Consider the following 12,179-nt stretch of genomic DNA (forward strand, 5'->3'; position numbering starts at 1 on the left):
CATCGTGTAAAACAATTACAGGCTTCAGTTTTACACTCACTTGGCAGGACGGTAGTTCCTCCCTGGGCGGTTGCTGTCTACCAACCTACTACCTAGTAATATATCTTTATATATGAGGGGTTTGGGATATTGGCAGTTTGGAGGGATATGTTGTGTATCTTTATACGTACATGCTTCTAAACTGTTGTATTCTAAGCACCTCTGCAAAACCAGTGATAATGTGAGTGTGGTGAAAGTGTTGAATGATGATGAAAGTATTTTCTTTTTGGGGATTTTCTTTCTTTTTTGGGTCACCCTGCCTCGGTGGGAGATGGCCAACTTGTTGAAAAAAAAAAAAATGCTTCTAAACTGTTGTATCTGGGTGCCTCTGCAAAAACAGTGATTATGTATGAGTGAGGTGAAAGTGTTGAGTGATGAAAGTATTTTTGTTTTGGGGATTTTCTTTCTTTTTGGGTCACCCTGCCTAGGTGGGAGACAGCCGACTTGTTGAAAAAAAAAACTAGTTTTACATGCAGACTAGGGCATACGAAAACTGAGGTTCCACTGTACTGTATTATACTGTCACTCTCTCCTCTGAAATTTTGGTGCTTAACTCTACATGAATATTGGTGGCTGCTGGAGGTAATGCAGAGCATAATGGCTCCTTTTTTTTACATACTATATTGACTCTTTATTTTCCTAATGCAGATAACTTCAATAGAGAGCCATAAATCAGAATTAGAAGTGCAGCTACAGAAAGCTAACTCTACAATATCTGACATTGAAGGGAAACTTAGTCAAGCTACAATCAGTTTTAAACAAAAGGAGGAGCAGCTACAAAACCTTACGGTAGGTTATTATGTTGTTTAGTGTTTGTGGGAAGAAATCACTGAAATATGTGACTTAATTAACCCTTTCAGGGTTTCGGCCATACTAGTACGGCTTACGCACCAGGGTTTTTGACGTACTAGTACGCCTAAATTCTAGCGCCCTCAAATCTAGTGAGATAAAGCTGGTAGGCCTGCATATGAAAGAATGGGTCTACGTGGTCATTGTGCGCAGTATAAAAAAATCCTGCAGCACACAGTGCGTAATGAGAGAAAAAAAAAACTTTGACCATGTTTTTGGATTAAAACAGCGACTTTGCACTGTATTTTCGTATGGTATTTATTGTTGTGTTCTAGTTTTCCTGGTCTCATTTTATAGAATGGAAGACATATTACAGAAATTGAGATGATTTTGACTGATTTTACAATGAAAAGTACCTTGAAATTGAGCTCAAAGTAGCAGAAATGTTTGATTTTTAGTAAAATTCAAAAGTAAACAAATAATGCTATGCGTCCAATACACGTCAACTGGCGAGTCTAATATTCTTTCACAAGTGCGCCGATATTATTTATACCATTTTTTACACTAATGGAGTAGTCTGCATAACAGTAAATCTTCTATTTTTTGTGAGAATAAAAATTCAAAGTGGAAAGCAAAAGAATGTAAGAGGGGCATGGGGACGTGACTAATGAACAGAGGAAATGTCATTTTAGTGCCAGGAATGTCTTTCTTGTTTATTCTGGACCATATTTGGAAATTGGCATCTTTTGAAATTTGTGTGAAATTGGCAGAATTGCTAAATTCTGACCACTGTATTGGATAGTTGAAATCGGTAAATGGGTGGTTTCTTGCACTCATTCAATAGAAAAAATGGAGTTCTAGTGAAATATTCATGATTTTTGTCAACTAGTACAGTGGAATTGGCTGAAAATAGGGCTCAAAGTGGTCAAAATCGCTGATGCGTAAACATAGTCGAGACCACTAACTTCGCTAGAGCATAATTCCGTAAGTTTTCCATCAAATTTCATACTTTTGGTGTCATTATGATCGGGAAAAGATTCTCTATCTTTTCATGAGAATTTTTTTTTTTTTTTAAATTTGGGCGACCCTGAGAACAAGTCTCTGAGAGGGCCTGTCGACCCTGAAAGGGTTAAATGTGAAAAATTACTAAAGAGAAACTGGGTGTTAATTTGCCTTTGTAATCCATGAGGAAGTGTTATAATAACTCATTCATGTGAGAGAAGATTAAATCAGTTTAAAGAATTAGACACATGTGCAACATCTGCCATTGATACAAATTGCCAATGATATAAATTCAAGGACATAAAGATAAGACTGTAAAACTATATACAAAAGATGAGGTAATCAGTCCCTCAGCCTTGGACTCATTACCTTGTCTTTTGTACATAGTTCTACAGTCTTTCCATATGTCCTTGAATTTGTATTGATAAAGCCACTGCATGGCAAAACTTCTACAAATAAAGATACAGGCAGGCCCCACTTATACAGCAGGTTAGGTTTTGGGCTACTGTAGGGCCCTGTTTATACAGCACGTTAGGTTCTGGGGTACTGTAGGGCCCTGTTTATACAGCAAGTTAGGTTCTGGGGTACTGTAGGGCCCTGTTTATACAGCAGGTTAGGTTCTGGGGTACTGTAGGGCCCTGTTTATACAGCAGGTTAGGTTCTGGGGTACTGTAGGGCCCTGTTTATACAGCACGTTAGGTTCTGGGGTACTGTAGGGCCCTGTTTATACAGCAGGTTAGGTTCTGGGGTACTGTAGGGCCCTGTTTATACAGCAGGTTAGGTTCTGGGGTACTGTAGGGCCCTGTTTATACAGCAGGTTAGGTTCTGGGGTACTGTAGGGCCCTGTTTATACAGCAGGTTAGGTTCTGGGGTACTGTAGGGCCCTGTTTATACAGCAGGTTAGGTTCTGGGGTACTGTAGGGCCCTGTTTATATAGCAGGTTAGGTTCTGGGTTACTGTAGGGCCCTCTTTATACAGCAGGTTAGATTCTGGGGTACTGTAGGGCCCTGTTTATACAGCAGGTTAGATTCTGGGCTACTGTAGGGCCCTGTTTATATAGCAGGTTAGGTTCTGGGGTACTGTAGGGCCCTGTTTATATAGCAGGTTAGGTTCTGGGGTACTGTAGGGCCCTGTTTATATAGCAGGTTAGGTTCTGGGGTACTGTAGGGCCCTGTTTATACAGCAGGTTAGGTTCTGGGGTACTGTAGGACCCTGTTTATATAGCAGGTTAGGTTCTGGGGTACTGTAGGGCCCTCTTTATACAGCAGGTTAGGTTCTGGGGTACTGTAGGGCCCTGTTTATACAGCAGGTTAGGTTCTGGGGTACTGTAGGGCCCTGTTTATATAGCAGGTTAGGTTCTGGGGTACTGTAGGGCCCTGTTTATATAGCAGGTTAGGTTCTGGGGTACTGTAGGGCCCTGTTTATACAGCAGGTTAGGTTCTGGGGTACTGTAGGGCCCTGTTTATATAGCAGGTTAGGTTCTGGGGTACTGTAGGGCCCTCTTTATACAGCAGGTTAGGTTCTGGGGTACTGTAGGGCCCTCTTTATACAGCAGGTTAGGTTCTGGGGTACTGTAGGGCCCTGTTTATATAGCAGGTTAGGTTCTGGGGTACTGTAGGGCCCTGTTTATATAGCAGGTTAGGTTCTGGGGTACTGTAGGGCCCTGTTTATATAGCAGGTTAGGTTCTGGGGTACTGTAGGGCCCTGTTTATATAGCAGGTTAGGTTCTGGGGTACTGTAGGGCCCTGTTTATACAGCAGGTTAGGTTCTGGGGTACTGTAGGGCCCTGTTTATATAGCAGGTTAGGTTCTGGGGTACTGTAGGGCCCTCTTTATACAGCAGGTTAGGTTCTGGGGTACTGTAGGGCCCTGTTTATACAGCAGGTTAGGTTCTGGGGTACTGTAGGGCCCTGTTTATACAGCAGGTTAGGTTCTGGGGTACTGTAGGGCCCTGTTTATACAGCAGGTTAGATTCTGGGGTACTGTAGGGTCCTGTTTATACAGCAGGTTAGGTTCTGGGGTACTGTAGGGCCCTCTTTATACAGCAGGTTAGGTTCTGGGGTACTGTAGGGCCCTGTTTATACAGCAGGTTAGGTTCTTGGGTACTGTAGGGCCCTGTTTATACAGCAGGTTAGGTTCTCGGGTACTGTAGGGCCCTGTTTATACAGCAGGTTAGGTTCTGGGGTACTGTAGGGCCCTGTTTATACAGCAGGTTAGGTTCTGGGGTACTGTAGGGCCCTGTTTATACAGCAGGTTAGGTTCTGGGGTACTGTAGGGTCCTGTTTATACAGCAGGTTAGGTTCTGGGGTACTGTAGGGCCCTGTTTATACAGCAGGTTAGGTTCTGGGGTACTGTAGGGCCCTGTTTATACAGCAGGTTAGATTCTGGGGTACTGTAGGGTCCTGTTTATACAGCAGGTTAGGTTCTGGGGTACTGTAGGGCCCTGTTTATACAGCAGGTTAGGTTCTGGGGTACTGTAGGGCCCTGTTTATATAGCAGGTTAGGTTCTGGGGTACTGTAGGGCCCTCTTTATACAGCAGGTTAGGTTCTGGGGTACTGTAGGGCCCTGTTTATACAGCAGGTTAGGTTCTGGGGTACTGTAGGGCCCTGTTTATACAGCAGGTTAGGTTCTGGGGTACTGTAGGGCCCTGTTTATACAGCAGGTTAGGTTCTGGGGTACTGTAGGGCCCTGTTTATACAGCAGGTTAGGTTCTGGGGTACTGTAGGGCCCTGTTTATACAGCAGGTTAGGTTCTGGGGTACTGTAGGGCCCTGTTTATACAGCAGGTTAGGTTCTGGGGTACTGTAGGGCCCTGTTTATATAGCAGGTTAGGTTCTGGGGTACTGTAGGGCCCTGTTTATACAGCAGGTTAGGTTCTGGGGTACTGTAGGGCCTTGTTTATACAGCAGGTTAGGTTTTGTGAAATATAGTTTTTTTTCACTTTCAAATGCACATAAAAGCCTGCTATCCTATCTGCACTCTGAAGGAGGGGTGTTAATGTTGCAGTTTAAAAACTGTAGTGTAAAGCACCCTTCTGGCAAGACAGTGATGGAGTGAATGATGGTGAAAGTTTTTCTTTTTCGGGCCACCCTGCCTTGGTGGGAATCGGCCAGTGTGATAATAAAATAATAAAAACATATTTACACTATCATATATTAAGTGAGCAATAAAGCTAGGGCTAAAAAATGCATATATAGTACACACACTACTTACCTTAAAATATTTTCGTCCTTCGCTTATTGTGAGTGGTGAATATATTTATTGTAGAAAGTCTGAATAAATGTAGAATGGGTCTATTTGAAAACTGCTGCATTAGCAAAATGCTGTAAAGCAGGGCCTACCTGTACCAAGATGATGCAAATGTCTAAATCTTCATCTTGTTGGTATTGTATACCATTCAAGTACAAGTCAGTTTAGTTTAATAAATTTATTATGCACCCTTACCCATCCTGTGTGTGGTAGTCAAAATATTACAGAGGCACATCATGGGTTTAAGGACTGGGCTTTAAAGTTTTGATAGCTATGTATGTTACAGTGGTAATAAATTATTCACAAAATAATGACACTGGAGGATGAGAACCAGTGGAGACATGATAACAATGTACACAATACTCAGAGGTACTGATAGAGTAGACAGGGATAGGCTGTTTGAGATGCAGGAAACAGGTACTGGAGGCACAACTGGAAGTTAAAGACACAGATGAGCCATAGGGATGCCAGGAAGTATTTGTTCAGTGTGGTCAGTAAGTGGAGTGATCTTGACGAGGAAGTGGTGAATACAGGTTCCTTACACAGCTTTAAGAACAAGTACGATAGGGCCGATTAGGTTAGGAGACTGTGAGACAATGCCAGAAGCTAGGACTTTACCCAGCAATCACATAATGGTGAGTACTATATATCGTGACTGATTTGACTATAAAATTTATCTATGTTGCAGGAGAGACTGCAGGAGACGGAAGTAAACCTTAAAAGTGAGCAGGAGACCAGAGAGGCTGAGAAACAGGCAAGAGACAAGCAGTATTTAGAGCAGGAAGAAGAATACAAGCAAAAATTGCAGAAGTTTGAAGAACAGACCAAATATCTGGTAAATATGAATACAGTTTAAATATAGTTACTAGAGACTTCCAGCAGGCGTGCATGAGCGTGTTTGATAGGAGTGAATGGAGACGTATGGTATTTGGGACCTGACGATCTGTTGGAGTGTGAGCAGGGTAATATTTAGTGAAGGGAATCAGGGAAACCGGTTATTTTTATATAGCCGGACTTGAGTCCTGGAAATGGGAAGTACAATGCCTGCACTCTAAAGGAGGGGTTTTGGGATATTAGCAGTTTGGAGGGATATGTTGTGTATCCTTATATGTATATGCTTCTAAACTGTTGTATTCTGAGCACCTTTGCAAAAACAGTGATTATGTGTGAGTGAGGTGAAAGTGTTGAATGATGATGAAAGTATTTTCTTTTTTGGGATTTTCTTTCTTTTTGGGTCACCCTGCCTCGGTGAGAGACGGCCGACTTGTTGGAAAAAAAAAAAAAAAGCTAGAGATATTTATAGCATTAGCTGTGCTAACTTTATTTTCATTGATGTGCCCAGTGTGCAGTTGCCCACATTGATATTGTGTTGATTTGATCTGCATATGCCATTGTCTTATTTGTAAATGCTTCAAACTTGATTTTGTTTGTAATATCTGTGTGTTTATAATATACTGTATGTAAATAAATTATTTTTGGACTTGATTAGCTGTTGGATTGTGAGCAAGACAATATTTTGTGAAGGATTCAGGACTTAAGTCCTGGAGGTAGGAAGTACAGTGCCTTCATTCTGAAGGATGGGTGGGATGTTTGAAGTTTAGAGGGAACCTGAACTCTAGTATCGACACATCTTTGGCAAGATAGTGATAGAGTGAACGATGGTGAAAGTGTTTCTTCTTTTTTTCTTGGAATTATCCTACTTTGGTGAGAGATGGCCAGTGTGTTAAAAAAAAAAATCTGTGTTGTGCTCTGTAACTTGAAGTTCTTAATAATTTTGATGCCTTTATTCTGTTAACAGGAAAGCAGAATTGCAGACAGAGAAGCAGAGATCAGTGACTCTGTTCAACAGCTGACAGAGGCAGAGTCCAAAATTGTGGCTCTCGACAAGCAGAAAGACCAGTTAAAGGAGCAGGTGGCCGCCTATCTCTCCTCATCCTCGGATTCTTCAGAACAACTAAACACCTTAAAGAATCAGCTAAAAGAGAAGGATAAGCAACTTGAAAGTATTCAGGAATTGCTACAGGAGAAAGAAGTGGCATTATCACAAGAAAGAGCAGCCAGAGAAGGTGATAATGCTGCTATAAAGCAACTACAGCAAGAAAAAGAGAAATATGAAAAGGAATTAGAGCAGATTCAAAACAAATTTTCATGTTTAGAAAAGGAAGTTGCTACGAAGGCAGATGAAATTGCTTTTGTTAAGAAGCAGCACAGTGCTGAGCAAGATGAGCTCTTGAAAAAGAAGGACCTAGAGCTTTATGAGCTGCAGGAGCAAGTGATGCTAAAGGAAGGAGAAATGTCAGAATTGGAGGTAAGGAGTTAGAGGACACTAGTCAGCCAGTTAGTTTTTTCTTATGTACAGTTATCCCTTGCTTGTTATACCTGGTCATCCAGCAGTGAGGGTGTTAGATAGGAGTGAATGGAGGCAAATGGTTTTTGGGACCTGATGTGCTGTTGTGAAGGGACTCAGGTTAACCATTTATGTAGACTTGAGACCTGGAGGTGGGAAGTACAGTGCCTGCACGCTAAAGGAAGGGTTTGGGATATTGGCTGTTTTGGAGTGACATCTGAACTGTTGTATCTGTATGCCTCTGGCAAGAGAGTGAGAGTGTAAAGGATGGTGAAAGTTTCTTTTTCAGGTCACCCTGCCTCAGTATGAGACGGCCACTATATCTGGAGTTTATCTGGAGAGAGTTCCGGGGGTCAACGCCCCCGCGGCCCGGTCTGTGACCAGGCCTCCTTAGGTCAGTGTCCCAGGATGCGACCCACACCAGTCGACTAACACCCAGGTACCCATTTTACTGATGGGGAACATAGACAACAGGTGGAAAGAAACACGTCCAATGTTTCTACTCTGGCTGGGAATCGAACCCAGGCCCTCACCGTGTGAAGCGAGAGCGTTAACCACCAGGCCACCAGAAAAAAAAAAATTCTTGCTTTGTGTGATATTTTGTGCTCTAAGTCTGTGCACATATTTTGAATTTCAAAAGTACTTCTAAGCACCATTTAACCCTTTGACTGTCGCAAACCCCTTTCCGAAACTCATTCTATGTCGAAAATTTTTTGGAAAAAAACAAAAATTATTTTTTCTTATGAAATGATAGAGAATCTTTTCCCGATGGTAATGACACCAAAAGTACAAAATTTGGTCGAAAACTCACAGAATTATGCTCCCGCGAAGTTAGCGGTCTCTGCGACATATACGCATCGGCGATTTCGCCGACTTTGAACCCCATTTTTGGCCAATTGCATTGTTTCACTTGACTAAACTCATAGCTATTTCTTTAGAACTCCATTTTTTCTATCAATTGAGTACAAGAAACCGCCCATTTACAGATTTCAACTACCCAATAAAGTGGTCAGAAATTGTCAATTTGGCCAATTTCACGCCAATTTCAAAATAGGGTCCAGAATAAACAAGGTAGACATTCTTGGCACTAAAATAACATATCCTCTGTTCATTAGTCACGTCTCTAGGCCCCTCTTATATTACTATTGCTTTCTATTTTGATTTTTTATTCATACAAAAAATAGAAGATTTACTGTTATGGAGACTACTGCATTATTGTAAAAATGGTATAAATAATATCAGTGCACTAGTGAAAGAATATTAGACTCCCCAGTTGACGTGTATTATGATCTGCTTACTCTTGAACATTGATAAAATTCTAACATTTCCGCTACTTTGAGCTCAATTTCAAGGTTGTTTTCATCGTGAAACTAATCAAAATCACCTCTATTTCTGTAATATGTTTTCCATTTTATCACATGAGACCATAAAAATGAGAATACAACAATAAATACTATATGAAAATACACCTCAAAGTCAGCGTTTTAATCCAAAAAAAAGTCGGATTTTTTTTTCTCATTATGCACTGCATGCTGCAGGATTTTTTTATATGGTGCACACTGACCACACAGACCCATTCTCTCACATGTGGGCCTACCAGCTTTCTGCTTGATTTGAAGCCGCTAGAATTATTTCTTCTTCTTTCAACACACCGGCCGTATCCCACCAAGGCGGGGTGGCCCAAAAGGAAAGATGAAAGTTTCTCCTTTTACATTTAGTAATATATGCAGGAGAATTATTGAGTATTAATTCAAGGATTATGTGGAGTAAAATAAAGATTGGATGTGAAAAGTGGGTTATAATAAGCGTGTATGCACCTGGAGAAGAGAGAAGTGTAGAGGAGAGAGAGAGATTTTGGGTAATGTTGAGTGAATGCGTGGGGAGTTTTGAATCAAGTGTGAGAGTAATGGTGGTTGGGGATTTTAATGCTAAAGTGGGTAAAAATGTTATGGAGGGAGTAGTAGGTAAATTTGGGGTGCCAGGGGTAAATGTAAATGGGGAGCCTTTAATTGAGCTATGTGTAGAAAGAAATTTGGTAATAAGTAATACATATTTTATGAAAAAGAGGATAAATAAATATACAAGGTATGATGTAGCACGTAATGAAAGTAGTTTATTAGATTATGTATTGGTGGATAAAAGGTTGATGGGTAGGCTCCAGGATGTACATGTTTATAGAGGGGCAACTGATATATCGGATCATTATTTAGTTGTAGCTACAGTTAGAGTAAGAGGTAGATGGGAAAAGAGGAAGGTGGCAACAACAAGTAAGAGGGAGGTGAAAGTGTATAAACTAAGGGAGGAGGAAGTTCGGGTGAGATATAAGCGACTATTGGCAGAAAGGTGGGCTAGTGCAAAGATGAGTAGTGGGGGGGTTGAAGAGGGTTGGAATAGTTTTAAAAATGCAGTATTAGAATGTGGGGCAGAAGTTTGTGGTTATAGGAGGGTGGGGGCAGGAGGAAAGAGGAGTGATTGGTGGAATGATGAAGTAAAGGGTGTGATAAAAGAGAAAAAGGTAGCTTATGAGAGGTTTTTACAAAGCAGAAGTGTTATAAGAAGAGCAGAGTATATGGAGAGTAAAAGAAAGGTAAAGAGAGTGGTGAGAGAGTGCAAAAGGAGAGCAGATGATAGAGTGGGAGAGGCACTGTCAAGAAATTTTAATGAAAATAAGAAAAAATTTTGGAGTGAGTTAAACAAGTTAAGAAAGCCTAGGGAAAATATGGATTTGTCAGTTAAAAACAGAGTAGGGGAGTTAGTAGATGGGGAGATGGAGGTATTGGGAAGATGGCGAGAATATTTTGAGGAACTTTTAAATGTTAAGGAAGAAACAGAGGCAGTAATTTCATGCACTGGTCAGGGAGGTATACCATCTTTTAGGAGTGAAGAAGAGCAGAATGTAAGTGTGGGGGAGGTACGTGAGGCATTACGTAAAATGAAAGGGGGTAAAGCAGCTGGAACTGATGGGATCATGACAGAAATGTTAAAAGCAGGGGGGGATATAGTGTTGGAGTGGTTGGTACTTTTGTTTAATAAATGTATGAAAGAGGGGAAGGTACCTAGGGATTGGCAGAGAGCATGTATAGTCCCTTTATATAAAGGGAAAGGGGACAAAAGAGACTGTAAAAATTATAGAGGAATAAGCTTACTGAGTATACCAGGAAAAGTGTACGGTAGGGTTATAATTGAAAGAATTAGAGGTAAGACAGAATGTAGGATTGCGGATGAGCAAGGAGGTTTTAGAGTGGGTAGGGGATGTGTAGATCAGGTGTTTACATTGAAGCATATATGTGAACAGTATTTAGATAAAGATAGGGAAGTTTTTATTGCATTTATGGATTTAGAAAAGGCATATGATAGAGTGGATAGAGGAGCAATGTGGCAGATGTTGCAAGTATATGGAATAGGTGGTAAGTTATTAAATGCTGTAAAGAGTTTTTATGAGGATAGTGAGGCTCAGGTTAGGGTGTGTAGAAGAGAGGGAGACTACTTCCCGGTAAAAGTAGGTCTTAGACAGGGATGTGTAATGTCACCATGGTTGTTTAATATATTTATAGATGGGGTTGTAAAGGAAGTAAATGCTAGGGTGTTTGGGAGAGGGGTGGGATTAAATTATGGGGAATCAAATTCAAAATGGGAATTGACACAGTTACTTTTTGCTGATGATACTGTGCTTATGGGAGATTCTAAAGAAAAATTGCAAAGGTTAGTGGATGAGTTTGGGAATGTGTGTAAAGGTAGAAAGTTGAAAGTGAACATAGAAAAGAGTAAGGTGATGAGGGTGTCAAATGATTTAGATAAAGAAAAATTGGATATCAAATTGGGGAGGAGGAGTATGGAAGAAGTGAATGTTTTCAGATACTTGGGAGTTGACGTGTCGGCGGATGGATTTATGAAGGATGAGGTTAATCATAGAATTGATGAGGGAAAAAAGGTGAGTGGTGCGTTGAGGTATATGTGGAGTCAAAAAACGTTATCTATGGAGGCAAAGAAGGGAATGTATGAAAGTATAGTAGTACCAACACTCTTATATGGGTGTGAAGCTTGGGTGGTAAATGCAGCAGCGAGGAGACGGTTGGAGGCAGCGGAGATGTCCTGTTTAAGGGCAATGTGTGGTGTAAATATTATGCAGAAAATTCGGAGTGTGGAAATTAGGAGAAGGTGTGGAGTTAATAAAAGTATTAGTCAGAGGGCAGAAGAGGGGTTGTTGAGGTGGTTTGGTCATTTAGAGAGAATGGATCACAGTAGAATGACATGGAAAGCATATAAATCTATAGGGGAAGGAAGGCGGGGTAGGGGTCGTCCTCGAAAGGGTTGGAGAGAGGGGGTAAAGGAGGTTTTGTGGGTAAGGGGCTTGGACTTCCAGCAAGCGTGCGTGAGCGTGTTAGATAGGAGTGAATGGAGACGAATGGTACTTGGGACCTGACGATCTGTTGGAGTGTGAGCAGGGTAATATTTAGTGAAGGGATTCAGGGAAACCGGTTATTTTCATATAGTCGGACTTGAGTCCTGGAAATGGGAAGTACAATGCCTGCACTTTAAAGGAGGGGTTTGGGATATTGGCAGTTTGGAGGGATATGTTGTGTATCTTTATATGTTTATGCTTCTAGACTGTTGTATTCTGGGCACCTCTGCAAAAACAGTGATAATGTGCGAGTGTGGTGAAAGTGTTGAATGATGATGAAAGTATTTTCTTTTTGGGGATTTTCTTTCTTTTTTGGGTCACCCTGCCCCGGTGGGAGACGGCCGACTTGTTG

The 12,179-nt window shown here is 41.2% G+C and overlaps 1 protein-coding gene across 14 annotated transcripts in view; it reads left to right on the forward strand.

Annotated features, from left to right (window-relative positions):
- Positions 1–12,179, forward strand: part of LOC128704860 (CAP-Gly domain-containing linker protein 1) — a 308,119-nt gene that overhangs the window by 238,770 nt on the left and 57,170 nt on the right. For all 14 annotated transcript variants that reach the window (XM_053800027.2, XM_053800017.2, XM_053800020.2 and 11 more), the window contains 3 exons: positions 688–828; positions 5,767–5,913; positions 6,877–7,386. In XM_053800027.2, coding sequence (XP_053656002.2) covers positions 688–828; positions 5,767–5,913; positions 6,877–7,386 — 798 coding nt within the window. The remainder of the gene's footprint in view (positions 1–687; positions 829–5,766; positions 5,914–6,876; positions 7,387–12,179) is intronic.

The sequence above is a fragment of the Cherax quadricarinatus genome, chromosome 91 (assembly GCF_038502225.1).
Source record: "Cherax quadricarinatus isolate ZL_2023a chromosome 91, ASM3850222v1, whole genome shotgun sequence".
Lineage (NCBI taxonomy): Eukaryota > Metazoa > Arthropoda > Malacostraca > Decapoda > Parastacidae > Cherax > Cherax quadricarinatus.